Below are 19469 nucleotides of genomic sequence, written 5' to 3'. Positions count from 1 at the left end.
GCTGTCAGGATGGAGGAAGCTATCAGGATGGAGGAAGCTGTCAGGATGGAGGAAGCTGTCAGAATGGAGGTTGTCAGGATGGAGGGGGCTGTCAGGATGGAGGTTGTCAGGATGGAGGAGGCTGTCAGGATGGAGGAGGATGTCAGGATGGTGGAGGCTGTCAGGAAGGAGAAGGCTGTCAGGATGGAGGAGGCTGTCAGGATGGAGGAGGCTGTCAGGATCGAGGAGGCTGTCATGATCGAGGAAGCTGTCAGGATCGAGGAGGCTGTCAGGATGGAGGATGTCAGGATGGAGGAAGCTGTCAGGATGGAGGAAGCTGTCAGGATGGAGGATGTCAGGATGGAGGAAGCTGTCAGGATGGAGGTTGTCAGGATGAAGGAGGCTGTCAGGATGGAGGATGTCAGGATGGAGAAAGCTGTCAGGATGGAGGATGTCAGGATGGAGGATGTCAGGATGGAGGAGGATGTCAGGATGGAGGATGTCAGGATGGAGGTTGTCAGGATGAAGGAGGCTGTCAGGATGGAGAAAGCTGTCAGGATGGAGGATGTCAGGATGGAGGATGTCAGGATGGAGGAGGATGTCAGGATGGAGGATGTCAGGATGGAGGATGTCAGGATGGAGGATGTCAGGATGGAGGAAGCTGTCAGGATGGAGGATGTCAGGATGGAGAAAGCTGTCAGGATGGAGGATGTCAGGATGGAGGATGTCAGGATGGAGGAGGATGTCAGGATGGAGGATGTCAGGATGGAGGTTGTCAGGATGAAGGAGGCTGTCAGGATGGAGAAAGCTGTCAGGATGGAGGATGTCAGGATGGAGGATGTCAGGATGGAGGAGGATGTCAGGATGGAGGATGTCAGGATGGAGGATGTCAGGATGGAGGATGTCAGGATGGAGGAGGCTGTCAGGATGGAGGATGTCAGGATGGAGGAGGATGTCAGGATGGAGGATGTCAGGATGGAGGCTGGTGTCCTATAGTGACCACTTTGTACAGTGACAGACCCAGGAGTGGTTATTACACCGCTGAGCATCCTCCCTTGTGTGCAGCCTGTCACACGGCGCCTCCGGCCTTCTCCCTCATGCCGGTCAGTGACGGTGGTAATACCCGCTATGCCGTGCCGGTACACCGCCCGAGCCGCCACCTGTGTCCGGTGTGTGAGGCGCCTGTCTGATTCTGGAAGGATGAGGTCAGGTGACTGCGCCGCTGCCTAACTCTTATAGTGCAGCCTAACCTGCTGAGCAACCCAGCACGGAAATTCTGCAATTCAGCTGATTGGTTGTTTGATTTAACGCCAGAGCTGATTGGCTGCCAGAGTGTGTGAGCGGCTCTTCCTCGGCGAAGTCAATCGACCTAGAGGTCTGTGCGGTAAGTCGCGGGCGGAGCGCAGTGTCCGGTGTCAGGCCCGGGGCGGTCCGTCCACACCGTGTGCTCCCAGCACATACAATAGAGGGTCCTCACCTTCTGTGTAGCCCCGCAGACCCCGTGCGCACAGGCAGCGTGTCACCTCACACACTGCGCTCTCCGGCCCTGGGTGAAGCCCCTCACAGCCAGAGTGTAGCCGGACATGTTATTAATATGTGAGAATCAGGGGCTGCGGCGGCACCGAGCCGTCACCCCCTGCACCCGGTACCTTACAGCAATTGGGCTGGTCTGTGAGCGGCCGCGGTGTCACATCCCTTCCTGCGCCTGCGCGCTGAGAGACTGCGCGAGCGCCGCGGTGTGATCACAGTGTCCGTGCGGAGCGCTCTCTGATGGATGATGCCAGTACTCAGCAGCCCCATGTCAGGACGTACTCAGCAGCCCCATGGCAGGACGTACTCAGCAGCCCCATGGCAGGACGTACTCAGCAGCCCCATGGCAGGACGTACTCAGCAGCCCCATGTCAGGACGTACTCAGCAGCCCCATGGCAGGACGTACTCAGCAGCCCCATGGCAGGACGTACTCAGCAGCCCCATGTCAGGACGTACTCAGCAGCCCCATGGCAGGACGTGCTCAGCAGCCCCATGTCAGGACGTGCTCAGCAGCCCCATGTCAGGACGTGCTCAGCAGCCCCATGGCAGGACGTGCTCAGCAGCCCCATGGCAGGACGTGCTCAGCAGCCCCATGGCAGGACGTGCTCAGCAGCCCCATGTCAGGACGTACTCAGCAGCCCCATGGCAGGACGTACTCAGCAGCCCCATGGCAGGACGTACTCAGCAGCCCCATGGCAGGACGTACTCCGCAGCCCCATGGCAGGACGTACTCAGCAGCCCCATGTCAGGACGTACTCAGCAGCCCCATGTCAGGACGTACTCAGCAGCCCCATGTCAGGACGTACTCAGCAGCCCCATGTCAGGACGTACTCAGCAGCCCCATGTCAGGACGTACTCAGCAGCCCCATGGCAGGACGTACTCAGCAGCCCCATGTCAGGACGTACTCAGCAGCCCCATGTCAGGACGTACTCAGCAGCCCCATGTCAGGACGTACTCAGCAGCCCCATGGCAGGACGTACTCAGCAGCCCCATGTCAGGACGTACTCAGCAGCCCCATGGCAGGACGTACTCAGCAGCCCCATGTCAGGACGTACTCAGCAGCCCCATGTCAGGACGTACTCAGCAGCCCCATGTCAGGACGTACTCAGCAGCCCCATGGCAGGACGTACTCAGCAGCCCCATGGCAGGACGTACTCAGCAGCCCCATGTCAGGACGTACTCAGCAGCCCCATGTCAGGACGTACTCAGCAGCCCCATGTCAGGACACCCCGTCATCACTGAAGGCCCTCTCGCTCTACACTGACACACGAGAAGCCCCTGGTCCCCGCAGTTCCTCCGCACCTTTCTGGCGGGGACACGCTATATATATATTAAAAAAAGAGCCTTCAACCCCTTTAATGATAAAATTCATCATTTCATCCCTTTAACCCCTTGGCGACCCAGCCTGTTTGCACGTTCATGACCGGGCCAATGTTTACAATTCTGACCACTGTCCCTTTATGAGGTCATAACTCTGGAACGCTTCCATGGATCCCGTTGACTCTGACAATGTTTTCGCGTGACATATTGTACTTCATGTTGGTGGTAAAATTTCTTTGATATGACTTGTGTTTATTTGTGAAAAAAATGGAAACTTGGAGAAAATATTGAAAATTTCACAATTTTCCAACTTTTAATATTTATGCCCTTAAATCAGAGAGTCATATCACACAAAATAGTTAATAAGTAACATTTCCCACATGTCTACTTTACATCCGCACAATTATGGAACCTTTTTTTTTTTCTGCTAGGAAGTTATAAGGGTTAAAAGTTGACCAGTGATTTCTCATTTTCCAAGCAAAATTTACAAATACTTGTTTTTTTAGGGACCACCTCACATTTGAAGTCACTTTGAGGGGCCTTTTTGGCAGAAAACAAAAGTTATTGTACAATTTCTCCTGAATACGCCGATACCCTACATGTGGGGGTAAAACACTGTTTGGGCGCATGGCGGAGCTTGGAAGGGAAGGAGCGCCGTTTGACTTTTCAATGCATAATTGGTTGGAATTGAGATCAGACGCCATGTCGCGTTTGGAGAGCCCCTGATGTGCTCAAACAGTGGAAACCCCCAATTCTAACTCCAACCCGAACCCCAACACACCCCTAACCCTAATCTCAGCCCTAACCCTAGCCCTAATCTCAGGGGTTTGATTTACTATTTATGGCGGTTTTTATGTTTGGCGGCTGTCGCACGCTAAAAGACGCTTTTTATTGTAAAAATAGTTTTTGCATCACCACATATTGAGAGCTATAATTTTTCCGTATTTTCACCCACCGAGTCCTGTGAGGTCTTATTTTTTGCGGGACGAGTTGACGTTTGTATTGGTGCCATTTTTGGGCATTGGACGTTTTTTGATCGCTATTTATTCCAATTTTTGGGAGGCAGAATGAACAAAAACCAGCGTTTCATGAATTTCTTTTGGGGGAGTGCGTTTACACCATTCCACGTGCGGTAATATTGATAAAGCGGTTTTATTCTTCAGGTCAGTACGGTTACAGCGATACCTCATTTATGTTTTTTTATGTTTTGGCGCTTTTATGCAATAACTTTTACAGTATAGAAAAAAATAATTATTTTTGCATCGCTTTATTCTGCGAGCTATAACTTTTTTATTTTTCCGCTGATGACGCTATATGGCAGCTTGTTTTTTGCAGGACAAGGTGACGTTTTCAGCGGTACCATGGATATTTATATGCGTCTTTTTGATCGCGCGTTATTGCACTTTTTGTTCGGCGGTATGATGATAAAGCATTGTTTTTTGCCTCGTTTTTTTACAGTGTTCACTAAAGGGGTTAACTAGTGGGACAGTTTTATAGGGCGGGTCGGTAAGGACGCGGGGATATCAAATATGTGTACTTTTATTGTTTTTTATTATTTACATAAATATATGTATTTGTTGGTAAAATATTTAAAAAAATTTCTTTATTTGGGGATTTTTTTAAAAATATTTTTACGCATTATAATTTTTTTTTTTTCCTTTATTACATTGTCCCAGGCTGGCACATTAATATAGCATAGCACTGTGTCAGGTGTCAGATCAGCGATCTGGCAGGCAGTGAGGTGGCTTGCCGGTGCTTGCTTTCAGCAGGCACTGACAAAGCCACCTCATTGCAGGACCCGGAAGGACTCCGCGGCCATCTTGGAGCTGGGGGTCGCCATGCAGACTACAGGAACAACGCGATCACATCTCCCCTCCTTTACCTAAGCTCAGATCCCTCCTGTGTGTCTGCAGCAGGAGCCTCTCCCCATAGCTCATTCCTGGCCTGGGAGCGGTAGAATGTAAGTACGAAATAAAGATCAGCTCCAGTTTTTTGTGTGAATTGTGTTTTTTTTGCTGTCTTTTCCAGGCGGCTACCACCACTCTCAATATTCTCCTTGAAGCCGTGGACAATGGCGGACACGTTCCTGAAGAAGCCGACCATTTGCTCTCTGTGCAAGGCCACGTACCCAGAGGGGGCGGCGGGGCACCACTGCGGACATGACCAGGGTGACACGGTGGACGCCTCCCGTGACGAGCTGCCGAGGGCTGAGGATACCAGGAGCATTGAGATCGACAGCCTTATGAGATCAGTGACCATTCTGAAGGAGGAGATGAAGACACTCCGAGAGAAGAACGAAATAATGAAAGACGACATCAAAGACTTGTGCCGCATCTTCCTCAACTCCCTGCTGGAATCGATGATGTTCGTGGAGGAGAACATTAACCAGCAGAACTCCCTGCTGGAATCGATGATGTTCGTGGAGGAGAACATTAACCAGCAGAACTCCCTGCTGGAATCGATGATGTTCGTGGAGGAGAACATCAACCAGCAGAACTCCCTGCTGGAATCGATGATGTTCGTGGAGGAGAACATCAACCAGCAGAAGGTGCAGTTGTTTACGGAAATGAAGGTGAAAATACTTAATCTGAAGGAGAGGGAAATCTTCTTATCCCCGGAGATAAAACTCTTGGAGGATCTGTGCAGCCAGGGCGATCCTGTGGCCATCATGCAGAACCTAAAGAGCTACAAGGAGCAGGAGAAGACCGAACTCCAGGCAATACACCAACACTGACCTCATGCTCTTCTCCCTGATATTTAAGAAAAATTTGGAACTCTTTTCAGAGTTGGTCCAAAGATTGTTGGCCTCCCATTGCCTCCACCTGAGGCATACAGCCAGCTTCCTGCTGAACAAGGCCACGGCCAGCAGAGGCCTCCTGGTGATGGCCACCGGCAGAGCCGTCTTGTATGTCGGGAGTAAGGAGAGCCGCCAGGTCCTGTGAGATTCAAGACCTGCAACATCCTCAGCAATGCGGCCTTCTCGTCTGGAAAACACTACTGGGACGTGAACGGCAGCAAGACCGGCGTGCAGAGCGTCGGAGTAGCGTACCCGTCCATGGAGAAGAATGGTCTGGAAGCGTACCTAGGGTACAACGAGAAGTCCTGGTGTCTGACCTGGTGCCGCAGGTGCATGGAGGTCTGCCACGACTCGCGTGCAGGGAGGTCGCCTCTGAAGGAGCCGAGTCGTCTTCCATGGCCGTGTATCTGGATTACGATGTCGGCCGGATCTCCTTCTACCGGTAGGACCCAATCGCGCATCTCTACACCTTCTTCGCCAGCTTCAGCGAACCTCTCCACCCCGCATTTTGCGTGGTCTACGGCTCGATCAAGATTAACCCTTAAAAGTCTCCCGCACGGAAATAGATGTGATGTTTGGTCGTCACGTGAAGGATAAAAGTCTGTAAAAAAAAAAAAATTACCCATAGACGCCGAGATTGAATGACGTGACCTGCCGACTACAGGGGTCCTCTCCCATCCTCTGCTTTGCCTGAAAGCTCGGCTCCTCTTCATCACTTGTAGCACATTCCAGCATGACTTCCTATAAGCGGAATATCCCTTTAACAGGGAGAAGAAAAAGTCACGATTCCTGAGTTATTAAAGGGACAGTAAAAAAAAAATTAGAAAAACATGCTTACTTCCTAAAACAGCACCACCCTGCTCCCAGATTGTGTCTGGTACTGCAGCTCAGCCGCTTACCTGTAAATGAGACTGAGTTGTAATACCAAACACGACCAGTGGGGCGGCGTGGTTTGTAGGAAAGAGCAGCCTTTTTTTTCTAATTATGACCAACATGATTATTATGTCCAATTATTTTTTTTTCAATTTTGATATCTATTCAGAGAGGGTCGTGCCGGGGATTGCACTTCGTCTCGGGTCAGAGATAGATTATGGGTCGTTTTGGTGATGGGGGCAGTAGTCCCGCTCATAATAAGTCCTTACAGTTGTTACATTTTCTATAGTATTTTACGTTATCTTATAATTTATCTCTGGTGATAAGTTAGAGAATAGCTCAGTGTTACACAGTTGAGGGCAATTTAAATATTTAGGATTTTTTATATTTAAAAGTTTGAATTTTTGGATAGAAATCATTCTTGCAATTGTGTTTCATTAAAAATTGCGTTTTATAGCCTCGTGCATTGCACTGTCTAGCTGGCTGCAGAATGGTTTAACTGGGAATCCATCAGTGAGCTCGTGGGTGATGAAGAACAGGTAAGGCCGGTTTTATCGACCCAAGTACAGACCGCGATGTTCGGACCGGCTGCGAATCTCCTGATCCAAACTCAACACCTTCCTTAATGCTCATGAGTCTGTAGAGTTTGGGTGAGGAGTCTTCTCATCCCGGTCCCGTACATCGCAGCGAGCGCTCGACCCGTTACCGACCTGAGTCATGTGGCTATAAACCAGCCGAGAGGAACAGATGATGAGATCGAGCTCGCTGGTGGAGCCTCAGTTTTCTCATTCTGCAGCCAGCAACAGATAGAAGGAGGAAGCAAAGTTTTAATGAAACCCGTTTACAAAAATACACACATTTAAGTAATAAAAAATATCCCCTGTAGGAGTCCATATATTATATAAAATCCACGAAAACAGCGCCAGGTTCTCCAGTCACATCCAAAGCTTACATTTCATGAGTGAGCATTTCACTTCTGCCCTTCAGTGGCTGTGTGGGATTGTAGATGCAGCTTTGGGTGTGACTAGAGTATAAATTAAGGATGGACCGATAGTGAAGAAATAATTTTTTTTATAACTTTCTATTAGTTTAGAATCTGCAGAAACGTTTACACCTGGGGGGGCGGCGGGGGGCATCTCACCTAAATATGCCTTTTGATTCTGCTACCGCTTCTCCCATCTGTTTTGCAGCTTCTCACTTTACAGCAGCGACACAGATTCTCATTTTATCAGTGATATCTCCGTTTAGTGATAACTCTATCCTATTGACTCGTTCTCCCGCTGTCAGAGTTGCGTTATTTAATAAAGTTATGTTATAAAAGCACAATGGCGTCCTGCTTATCTAGCACCATTATTACTGCCCCCCCAATACAGGGAGCCCAGCGGCTTCTATAGGAGTCAGGGGTCTCACCCTCATAGCTGACAGCGCCTAGACTCGTGTAACAATGGTGACATCTAGTGGACGAAGATCAGAATTACACCACAACAGAACTTCTGCCTGATTGTGAGCTGATTCCGGGACCTGGCAATAAACGGGGACTTGTCCTGACTGTACGGGGGGGTTTTACTGTATTTTTCTTTCACGGTCTCTTTTTTATTTTTTCCATTACACCTGACAAGATGCAATCTCGGCTCTGCTCAACCTCTAGACATGAGGAAAACTTTACAGCCCTGAACCATATAAAGTACATCTGTGTCACTCATCGGGCCCCATTCTCTAGTTGCTGGGGGTTTTTTTTTAGTCTTGTGGTTTTTGTTAATTTTTTTTCTCCTTTAAATTTTTTGAAATTAACGGACATGGTCATGTGTTTCGTACAGAATCAAAAAAAGAAAACAAAAAAAAAAACCTTTTCTGCCAGATTTATTGCAATCGGACATTGCTGATCATTGTATCTGATGTTTTCTGCTGATTTATCAATTTGGCGACTTTGTAAAAAGTTGCCATATATTTCGGACAAATCCCCCCACCCCTGAGTGATTTTGCACAAACTTTGCAACATTCTGTTTGCAACTTTATGCACTAAAGGGTTAAAGATATTTTGACTGATGTGTTAGGCCTCTTTCACAAGTCCGTGAGACACACACAGACACATTCCAGTGACCTTCCGTGGACCGTGTGTCCGTTTTTTACCGGCAGTACGGACTGCAAAACATCACGCACGCGGATGACACACTGAGATGTCATCCGTGTGACATGTACCGGCACCTGAGAAGCAGCGGTACAGTAAGCGCTGTTCCCCGGCACCGGATGCTGAAGACGGCTCTCATCATTCTCCCCTGATCTGCCGGCGATCAGCGCTATCAGGGGAGAATAATGAGAGTGGTATTCAACCGATAACAGCAGGCGGCGACTGATGGAACTATTAACTCCCATCAGCGTACGCCTGCTGCCGCTAATACCAGTGAAAGCCTACTCTGTAAGTAAGTAATTTTAAAAAAACACCATTTTTGACAACCAGCCTTGCTAAAACTGACAGCTGGAGACTGGTATTCTCAGGCTGGTAAGGGACCATGGATATTGACCCCCCAGCCTAAAATAGCAGCTCGCGGCTGCCCGGAAAAGGCACATCTATTGGATGCACCACTTCTAGCGCTTTGCCCGGCTCTTCCCACTTGCCCTGTAGCAGTGGCAAGTGGGATTCATATTTGTGGGGTTGATGTCACCTTTGTATTGTCGGGTGATATCAAGCCCACAGCTTAGTAATAGAGAGACATCTGTTAGACACCTATCCATTACAAAGACACGGAATAAAGTCTTAGTAGAAATAACACTAAACACAGTTTTCCTTTTGTTATTTAAAAATAATTTCAGTTATACTCACTAAACACCTATTCCACCGAAGCCCTCGTCTCCTGTAATAAAAAAAAATAATATCCCTCACCTCTCCGCCGTTCTGTCCCACGCCGTAATCCATGTCTGGGAGGAAAAACAGTTTTCAACCTGGATGCTGCCAAGATGCGACCGTCCAGGCTGAGAACCACTGAGGAATGAGCAGCTGCGAGCGCAGCCTCAGTGACCAGTGGTGACGTTTTTGAGGTTACTGGAGGTCACTGTGGCTCCGTTCCCAGCCGGGCTGAACTGCGGTGACCTCAGCCACGTGGGAAAAAGTCAGTGATGAGGTCACTGCAGTTCATGCTCAGTGACATCACTGTGAGAAACGTACCAGCCTGAGAATACCAGCCCCCAGCTGTCTGCTTTATCAAAGCTGGTTGTCAAAAATGGGTGGGGACCCCATGCTGTTTTTTTAAATTATTTATTTCAATAGTTTAAAAAATAAGAGCGGGGACCCCTCTATTCTGGATAGCCAGCCTTGCTGAAGCTGACATCTGAGGGTTGCAGCCCCCAGCTGTGAGTTTTGCCTGGCTGGTTACAGAAAATACAGGAGAACCCGCGCAGTTGGCGGGTGAGGACTACTCCCATCAGCCGCTCCTGCTCTCACTCTTCTCACTTGAATATAACTCTCTCATTCTCCCCTGATCGCTGGCAGAGCAGGGGAGAATGATGAGAGCCGTTTTCAGGCGCCGGGGAACAGCGCTTACTGTACCGCTGCTTCGGTGCGTGTGGTACCGATGTGGCACACGTGTGCAGCATATTTTACACACACGGGCACTGACATCTCCAGACAAAAATGGACGTGTGAGGCCGGCCCTAGTGAGGCCATCGCCCCTAGCAACCAAAGGAATCCTAGCTTAAATCTCTAACATGATGTTAACAACCAATCAGATCGCTTCTTCCGTCCCAGACTCTGCTGTGCCAAAATGAGAGCTGCAATCTGATTGGCTGGTTCCTGCCAGTAGTCTTGGCAGGTGTTTGTCTCCGCTTTGGTTCCGCACTAATGACCAATGACAGCGGTGAAGGAGTTAATCTTTTTTTTTCGTTTCATAGAGCAGCTTTGCATGTCGGGTAATGTAGTTCTCTCGCTCTGTGATTCGTACTATGTCACGATTAGGAACTACACCTCCCAGAGTGCAGTGCGGCTACGGACGTGTGGACGGCAGTGAGTGGCCGGGCGGAGATTTCATGTGCTTTCTTTGTAACACATCATCAGTTCCCGTACACGGAGAGCCCCAGAGCCGGCAGTCAGGTCTGTCACACTATGTGCATGGGCGGAGAGAACGCTGCTGGATTATGGAGTAGTGAAACTACAGCTCCCAGCGTGCCCAGATGTATGGAGCGCAACATGGGAACGATTCCTGTCTTTGTAAATAAAGTTTATTGACAGTGCCATATATTCACCAATCAGATCGCTGCTTTCAATAACCCGCCATAAAAACTGGATTCTGATTGGTAAAGTAATTCGCACATAGCTGTCTTCCAATGGGCTTATTGTTTACACTAACCAATTAGATTCCAGCTTCTACAATGAAGAACGGAAGCTGATTGGTTACCATGGGCAACAGGCCAATCCAGTACTTGGTACAGCCTTATGTTGTCTATCAATAAACTTTATTCATACAGTGTGTATATCGCGATATTGGCACTCAATATATTTCACGATATTGGCGTTCTGTATAATGTATATCGTGATATTGGCGCTCTATACTGTATATAATGTATATCGTGATATTGGCGCTCTGTATATAATGTATATCGTGATATTAGCGCTCTGTATATAATGTATATCGTGATATTGGCGCTCTATACTGTATATAATGTATATCGTGATATTGGCGCTCTGTATATAATGTATATCGTGATATTGGTGCTCTGTATATAATGTATATCGTGATATTGGCGCTCTGTATATAATGTATATCGTGATATTGGCGCTCTATACTGTATATAATGTATATCGTGATATTGGCGCTCTGTATAGAATGTATATCGTGATATTGGCGCTCTATACTGTATATAATGTATATCGTGATATTGGCGCTCTGTATAGAATGTATATCGTGATATTGGCGCTCTATACTGTATATAATGTATATCGTGATATTGGCGCTCTGTATAGAATGTATATCGTGATATTGGCGCTCTGTATAGAATGTATATCGTGATATTGGCGCTCTGTATAGAATGTATATCGTGATATTGGCGCTCTGTATAGAATGTGTATTACGCACTGGAGCTTATACCCCGTTGTATCTGTCCCTCTCCTCCTTCCGCTGCAGGTCTGGGCTTAGAGGTGAAGCCGTCTGTGCTGCGGGGCCCCAGGGCCACATGGCTTCTCTCGCCCTCCTTTACCTCCTGCTCCAAGTCATCGTAGCGCTGTCACCGGAGGAGCGGAGCGACTACACAGCGTGTGACAGCGGCGGATGGTGGGTCCTAGTCATGGCCGACAGCGTGACTGATGTCATCACGATCTATGATGTCATCGCCTCACTGTACATACACAGCCTGGAAAAGCTGTTCAACTACAACTCCCAGCATCCCAACATCTGTGGAGAATTAATAAAGCACATTCGCCAGCAGCAGACATCCAATGCTCCATGAATCCGGCATCGAATTGTGGCCTGGACAAATAACAGAAGGGTCGGCTGGAGCCCGCTCCCGGACTGTGGAAGGACCAGACCAGAGTCTAATGTGTCACACAAAGTGGCTGTCACTAATCCAGAGGATAGGTGACAGTTATAGATCTGTGGTGGTCTGACCGCCGGGAACCGCAGTGATTGGCAAAACGGGGCAGCAGTGTGCACGCTCCACCGACGCGCCATTCCTTATCTATGGGGCAGCAGTGTGCACGCTCCACCGACGCGCCATTCCTTATCTATGGGGCAGCAGTGTGCACGCTCCACCGACGCGCCATTCCTTATCTATGGGGCAGCAGTGTGCACGCTCCACCGACGCGCCATTCCTTATCTATGGGGCAGCAGTGTGCACGCTCCACCGACGCGCCATTCCTTATCTATGGGGCAGCAGTGTGCACGCTCCACCGACGCGCCATTCCTTATCTATGGGGCAGCAGTGTGCACTAGGGTGACCGCAAAAAATCGATGTTGGAATTTTGTCCGTCTGGACCCCACAAAATGATTCCCCTTTCCAGATATTGAGATAGCCAAAATTTGAGCGCGATCAAATGACGTTAACCCGTGCCGCTCGTCGCTCAAAGTTTGAAAAAATCCAAATTGAGGTTTTTTAAGATTTAGGTATTTTGCATAGTCTGTTAGACTATAAAGAATGTGACAACAACATTGCAGAAATAGCCCTGACCAAATTTTCGAACCATTTTTGGTATTTGAATGCAGAGTTGGTGGGATTATCGTTTTTTGATCCCACCATTACAGACAATGAAAAGTTGTTAATGGCTAATAAATTGCTCAGTAGCACAGATGAACCATCAGAGCACGCTAGGGTTGTAAAGCCAAAAGTTAGGAAAGAAAAATTAAAAGAGGTAGGAAGTAGCCGACTTTAACGACCTTCTGACAAAAGATGAAGAACAAAAGCAATATGTCCTGCAAGTTGTAAGCAAATGCCGAGCATTATATTCTGACGTTTCAAAAACTACTTTAACAAAAGCTCTAGAATAGATTAGATAACTATGTAAAATTATCAACTCATGTAGGTTAGCGTGCTCTGATGGTTCATCTGTGCTACTGAGCAATTTATTAGCCATTAACAACTTTTCATTGTCTGTAATGGTGGGATCAAAAAACGATAATCCCACCAACTCTGCATTCAAATACCACAAATGGTTCGAAAATTTGGTCAGGGCTATTTCTGCAATGTTGTTGTCACATTCTTTATAGTCTAACAGACTATGCAAAATACCTAAATCTTAAAATACCTCAATTTGGATTTTTTCAAACTTTGAGCGACGAGCGGCACGGGTTAACGTCGTTTGATCGAGCTCAAATTTTGGCTCTCTCAATATCTGGAAAGGGGAATCGTTTTGTGGGGTCCAGACGGACAAGATTCCAACATTTTTTCCCCCCCATATGAGATCCGGTCACCCTAGTGTGCACGCTCCACCGACGCGCCATTCCTTATCTATGGGGCAGCAGTGTGCACGCTCCACCGACGCGTCATTCCCTATCTATGGGGCAGCAGTGTGCACGCTCCGACGCTCCATTCCTTATCTATGGGGCAGCAGTGTGCACGCTTCGACGCTCCATTCCTTATCTATGGGGCAGCAGTGTGCACGCTCCACTGACGCGCCATTCCTTATCTATGGGGCAGCAGTGTGCACGCTCCACCGACGCGCCATTCCTTATCTATGGGGCAGCAGTGTGCACGCTCCACCGACGCGCCATTCCTTATCTATGGGGCAGCAGTGTGCACGCTCCACCGACGCGCCATTCCTTATCTATGGGGCAGCAGTGTGCACGCTCCACCGACGCGCCATTCCTTATCTATGGGGCAGCAGTGTGCACGCTCCACCGACGCGCCATTCCTTATCTATGGGGCAGCAGTGTGCACGCTCCGACGCGCCATTCCTTATCTATGGGGCAGCAGTGTGCACGCTCCGACGCGCCATTCCTTATCTATGGGGCAGCAGTGTGCACGCTCCACCGACGCGCCATTCCTTATCCATGAGGCAGCAGTGTGCACGCTCCACCGACGCGCCATTCCTTATCTATGGGGCAGCAGTGTGCACGCTCCACCGACGCGCCATTCCTTATCTATGGGGCAGCAGAGTGCATGCTCCACCTTCAGGTCCGGGCTTCTGCAGGAAACATGACGTCCTCTTATTTTTGTCTCCAGGCAAAGGAACAATTACTCCCCGGTCCAAGAGGAGGAGCGCTGCACGGTGGAGAGGAGAGACGCCTCTATCACCTACTCAGAATTCATTGAGCGGTGAGTGATCACAGGTGTGCTCCCCGCTATGTCTCCATCACCTCTGTTGCATGTGTAAAGAGCCACCGGCACCCCCACAACGTGCACCAAGCCCCCTGCACCTCCACAGCACATGGACTGAGCCCCCCGCAGCACATGCCCCCGAGCCTTCTCCCCCCCCCCCCCCCCCCGCAGCACATGTCCCCCGAGCCTTCTCCCCCCCCCCCCCCCCGCAGCACATGTCCCCCGAGGCCCCTGCACCTCCACAGCACATGGACCGAGCCCCCTGCTCCCATGCAGCACATGGACCGAGCCCCCTGCTCCCCCGCAGCACATGCCCCGAGCCCCCGTGCTCCCCCCCCCCGCAGCACATGTACTGAGCTCCTGCTGCACGCCCGTTGCACATGCCCGAGCCCGCTGCTCCCCGCAGCACACGCACTGAGCCCCCTGATCTTCTTCTTGACAGGTATGCATACAAGAGGCCGCTCATTATCGAGGGAATCACAGACAATTCGGTGAGTGTGTCTTTGGTTCCTGTCCCTCCCACACAGGACTCTTGTTGTGCGGATCTCACATGTTGTCGTTTATGTCAGGAGTTCCGGTCACTGTGCAGGAAAGAGCAACTGCTCCGGACGTATGGAGATCGCAGCGTCCGACTGAGCACCGCAAACACGTATTCCTACGAGAAAGGTGAGATACTAATCACAGGTGAGACCAGTAACATTATAATATAAGGGGGAGGAGGGGACCACACAATACAGGACCAGGGTATAATGGAGGAGGGGATCGCAGGGTACAGGATCGGGGTATAATAGAGGAGGGGGCCGCAGCATACAGACTGGGGCATAATAGAGGAGGGGACCGCAGGGTACAGGACCGGGGTATAATAGAGGAGGCTGCAGTGTAGAGGACCGGGGTATAATAGAGGAGAGGGCTGCAGCTTACAGGACCAGGTATAATAGAGAAGGGGGCCGCAGGGTACAGGACCAGGTATAATAGAGAAGGGGGCCGCAGGGTACAGGACCAGGGTATAATAGAGGAGGGGGCCGCAGCGTACAGGACCAGGGTATGATAGAGGAGGGGGCCGCAGCATACAGGACGGGGTATAATAGAGGAGGGGGCTGCAGCGTACAGGATGGGGTATAATAGAGGAGAGGGCTGCAGCGTACAGGACCGGGGGTATAATAGAGGAGAGGGCCGCAGCGTACAGGACCGGGTATAATAGAGGAGAGGGCCGCAGCGTACAGGACCGGGTATAATAGAGGAGAGGGCCGCAGCGTACAGGATGGGGTATAATAGTGGAGAGGGCCGCAGCGTACAGGACTGGGGTACATTAGAGGAGGGGGCTGCAGTGTACAGGACGGGGTATAACAGGAGAGGGCTGCAGCGTACAGGACCGGGTATAATAGAGGAGAGGGCCGCAGCGTACAGGACCGGGTATAATAGAGGAGAGGGTCGCAGCGTACAGGACGGGGTATAATAGAGGAGGGGGCCGCAGTGTACAGGACTGGGGTACATTAGAGGAGGGGGCTGCAGTGTACAGGACGGGGTATAACAGGAGAGGGCTGCAGCGTACAGGACCGGGTATAATAGAGGAGAGGGCCGCAGCATACAGGACGGGGTATAATAGAGGAGAGGGTCGCAGCGTACAGGACGGGGTATAATAGAGGAGGGGGCCGCAGTGTACAGGACTGGGGTACATTAGAGGAGGGGGCTGCAGTGTACAGGACGGGGTATAACAGGAGAGGGCTGCAGCGTACAGGACCGGGTATAATAGAGGAGAGGGCCGCAGCGTACAGGACCGGGTATAATAGAGGAGAGGGCCGCAGCGTACAGGACCGGGTATAATAGAGGAGGGGGCCGCAGTGTACAGGACTGGGGTACATTAGAGGAGGGGGCTGCAGTGTACAGGACCAGGGTATAATAGAGGAGGGGGCCGCAGTGTACAGGACCGGGTATAATAGAGGGCTGCAGTGTACAGGACTGGGGTACATTAGAGGAGGGGGCTGCAGTGTACAGGACCAGGGTATAATAGAGGAGGGGGCTGCAGCGTACAGGACGGGGTATAACAGGAGAGGGCTGCAGCGTACAGGACCGGGTATAATAGAGGAGAGGGCCGCAGCGTACAGGACCGGGTATAATAGAGGAGAGGGCCGCAGCGTACAGGACGGGGTATAATAGTGGAGGGGGCCGTAGTGTACAGGACTGGGGTATATTAGAGGAGGGGGCCGCAGTGTACAGGACCAGGGTATAATAGAGGAGGGGGCCGCAGTGTACACGACCAGGTATAATATAGGATACACTGGAGGAGGCCGCATGATCGTGTCCCAGCCTCCTTGGGGGTCTCGTATGTATAACGCCGGCCTCCCTTCTCCCCAGTGGACGTCCCTTTCCAGGATTACGTCTCTCACCTCCTAGGCCCCCAGGACCTGGACTCTCTGGGAGTGGGTGAGTTATACACATACCGGTGACGTGACGGCTGTAGGGTATTAGGGACACGTGCAGGACCCCCAGTCACTACTAACAAATCCTCATTTCACCTGCAGATACTTTGTATTTCTTTGGTGATAATAACTTCACAGAATGGGGGTCTCTGTTTCAGAAATACTCCCCTCCTCCATTCACCCTTCCGGGCACGACCGGGGCCTACAGCTTTGGGATAGCTGGTAAGTGACATGATAAAAATGGCACCGAAAAATTGCAAATCTAGGGGTCTCTACAAATGCTGGCGGGAGGGAGACTCCCGGGAAGTGGTGGCACCCATGTGCTGTGCACAAATAAATGACCCCCAGCTCTCCGCTCCTCCACAGGTTCGGGCACCGGCGTTCCCTTCCACTGGCACGGGCCGGGCTACTCCGAGGTGATATACGGCAGGAAGGTGAGTGCCCCCCACACTGGGAGCCGCTCCGCTTATGTCTTACTACCAGATTATTTACAGTCCTTCTTTCTCCCAGCGCTGGTTCCTTTACCCACCCGACAAGACCCCCGAATTTAACCCCAACAGGACCACACTGTCCTGGATTCTGGAGACGTACCCGCTACTACCGGCAGCAGAACGTCCTATAGAGTGTACGATCCGACCCGGAGAGGTGAGGACCGGAGGGCAAAGGGTGGAGGAGAGAGCAAGAGGAGGCGACATAGTGTCTGGATGGGGGGCGAGCGGGATGATGACAGGATGGGTGGGATGTAGAGAGGGATAACGGCAAGATGGGGGATGTAGAGAGCCAGCGGGATGACAGGATGGGGAAGGTTGTAAAGAGTGAGCTGGATGACGGCAGGATGGGTGTGATGTGGGATGACGGCAAGCTGGAGGGGTCGTAGATGAGCGGGATGACAGAGCGAACAGGTTGATGGCAGAATCTGGGGGGCTCAGAGAGTGAGGGGGATGACAGCATTATGGTGGAGTCATAGAGAGCGAGCGGGATGACGGCAGTATGGGGGGGTCATAGAGAGCGAGCGGTATGACGGCAGTATGGTGGAGTCATAGAGAGCGAGCGGCATGACGGCAGTATGGTGGAGTCATAGAGAGCGAGCTGGATGACGGCAGTATGGTGGGGTCATAGAGAGCGAGCGGGATGACGGCAGTATGGTGGAGTCATAGAGAGCGAGCGGCATGACGGCAGTATGGTGGAGTCATAGAGAGCGAGCTGGATGACGGCAGTATGGGGGGGGTCATAGAGAGCGAGCGGGATGACGGCAGTATGGTGGAGTCAGAGAGCGAGCGGCATGACGGCAGTATGGTGGGGTCATAGAGAGCGAGCGGCATGACGGCAGTATGGTGGAGTCATAGAGAGCGAGCTGGATGACGGCAGTATGGTGGGGTCATAGAGAGCGAGTGGGAAGACGGCAGTATGGGGGAGTCATAGAGAGCGAGCTGGATGACGGCAGTATGGTGGGGTCATAGAGAGCGAGCGGGATGACGGCAGTATGGGGGAGTCAGAGAGCGAGCGGGATGACGGCAGTATGGTGGAGTCATAGAGAGCGAGCGGCATGACGGCAGTATGGTGGGGTCATAGAGAGCGAGCTGGATGACGGCAGTATGGTGGAGTCATAGAGAGCGAGCTGGATGACGGCAGTATGGTGGGGCACATAGAGAGCGAGCGGGATGATGGCAGTATGGGGGGGTCATAGAGAGCGAGCGGGATGACGGCAGAATGGTGGAGTCATAGAGAGCGAGCGGCATGACGGCAGTATGGTGGGGTCATAGAGAGCGAGCTGGATGACGGCAGTATGGTGGGGTCATAGAGAGCGAGCGGGATGACGGCAGTATGGTGGGGTCAGAGAGCGAGCGGGATGACGGCAGTATGGTGGAGTCATAGAGAGCGAGCGGGATGACGGCAGTATGGTGGAGTCATAGAGAGCGAGCGGCATGACGGCAGTATGGTGGGGTCATAGAGAGCGAGCGGGAAGACGGCAGTATGGTGGAGTCAAAGAGAGCGAGCGGCATGACGGCAGTATGGTGGGGTCATAGAGAGCGAGCTGGATGACGGCAGTATGGTGGGGTCATAGAGAGCGAGCGGGATGACGGCAGTATGGTGGGGTCATAGAGAGCGAGCGGGATGACGGCAGTATGGTGGGGTCATAGAGAGCGAGCGGGATGACGGCAGTATGGTGGGGTCATAGAGAGCGAGCGGGATGACGGCAGTATGGTGGGGTCAGAGAGCGAGCGGGATGACGGCAGTATGGGGGGTCGTAGAGAACGAGCGGGATAATTGTGAGAAGTGGCAAGAGCATTATTGGATGGATTTTGGCAGGGGATGGGGAATGCAGTACAGGCAGAGACCCTCGGGGACACGGATCTGTAGGAACCTTCTAGAAGCGGAGTCTTGTATTTGGCCGGTGATCTCCGCTACCGTCCTTCTCTTAGGTCCTCTACTTCCCGGATCGCTGGTGGCACGCCACCCTGAACCTGGACACCAGCGTCTTCATCTCCACGTTCCTGGGGTAGAGACTCCCCCATCACCACCGTTCTGCTGTACAACAACGAGAGACCTCAGAGCGCAGGCTGACAACTGCGAGACTGCGACGAGCGCCATCATCAGTGGAGTCCCCTTCCATGCTGACCGGCGGGGGAAGCACTGAGGCCCCCCTGACTGACATGCTGGCTGCTCGTAGCGGACACCTTCTGCACTTTTTTTTAGTTTGGATTTTTCTGTTTTCAGGTTTTAAAGTTTAAGGATTTTTATTGATGACGGAATTTTCTTCTGTAGTAAAACTGAATTAAAAAAAAAAGTCCCGAAGTGAATGAGGTT

General features: G+C 51.2%; 1 protein-coding gene across 3 annotated transcripts; it reads left to right on the top strand.

The window, feature by feature from the left end:
* The first annotated feature begins 1291 nt into the window (after positions 1 to 1291).
* On the top strand, positions 1292 to 19462 carry JMJD8 (jumonji domain containing 8). Of its 3 annotated transcripts, none has more exons than XM_073558606.1 (10): positions 1292 to 1363; positions 11616 to 11762; positions 14146 to 14238; positions 14684 to 14732; positions 14811 to 14907; positions 16597 to 16665; positions 16764 to 16883; positions 17028 to 17095; positions 17172 to 17306; positions 19085 to 19462. In XM_073558606.1, exons 2-10 carry the CDS (start codon positions 11665 to 11667, stop codon positions 19163 to 19165), a joined length of 810 nt encoding a protein of 269 aa, XP_073414707.1. In that variant the 5' UTR covers positions 1292 to 1363; positions 11616 to 11664; the 3' UTR covers positions 19166 to 19462. The 3 variants fall into 3 exon arrangements, with proteins under 3 accessions (XP_073414707.1, XP_073414708.1, XP_073414706.1); XM_073558605.1 differs by lacking the exon at positions 1292 to 1363 and adding an exon at positions 10056 to 10585; XM_073558607.1 differs by lacking the exons at positions 11616 to 11762; positions 14146 to 14238; positions 14684 to 14732; ... (4 more) ...; positions 17172 to 17306; positions 19085 to 19462 and adding an exon at positions 4860 to 10584 and having other exon boundaries at positions 1295 to 1363.
* Positions 19463 to 19469: the final 7 nt, after the last annotated feature.

The sequence above is a fragment of the Dendrobates tinctorius genome, unplaced genomic scaffold, assembly GCF_039654945.1.
Source record: "Dendrobates tinctorius isolate UK_male_01 unplaced genomic scaffold, ASM3965494v1 ptg000257l, whole genome shotgun sequence".
NCBI lineage: Eukaryota > Metazoa > Chordata > Amphibia > Anura > Dendrobatidae > Dendrobates > Dendrobates tinctorius.
This window is presented reverse-complemented; position numbering and strand designations above follow the sequence as displayed.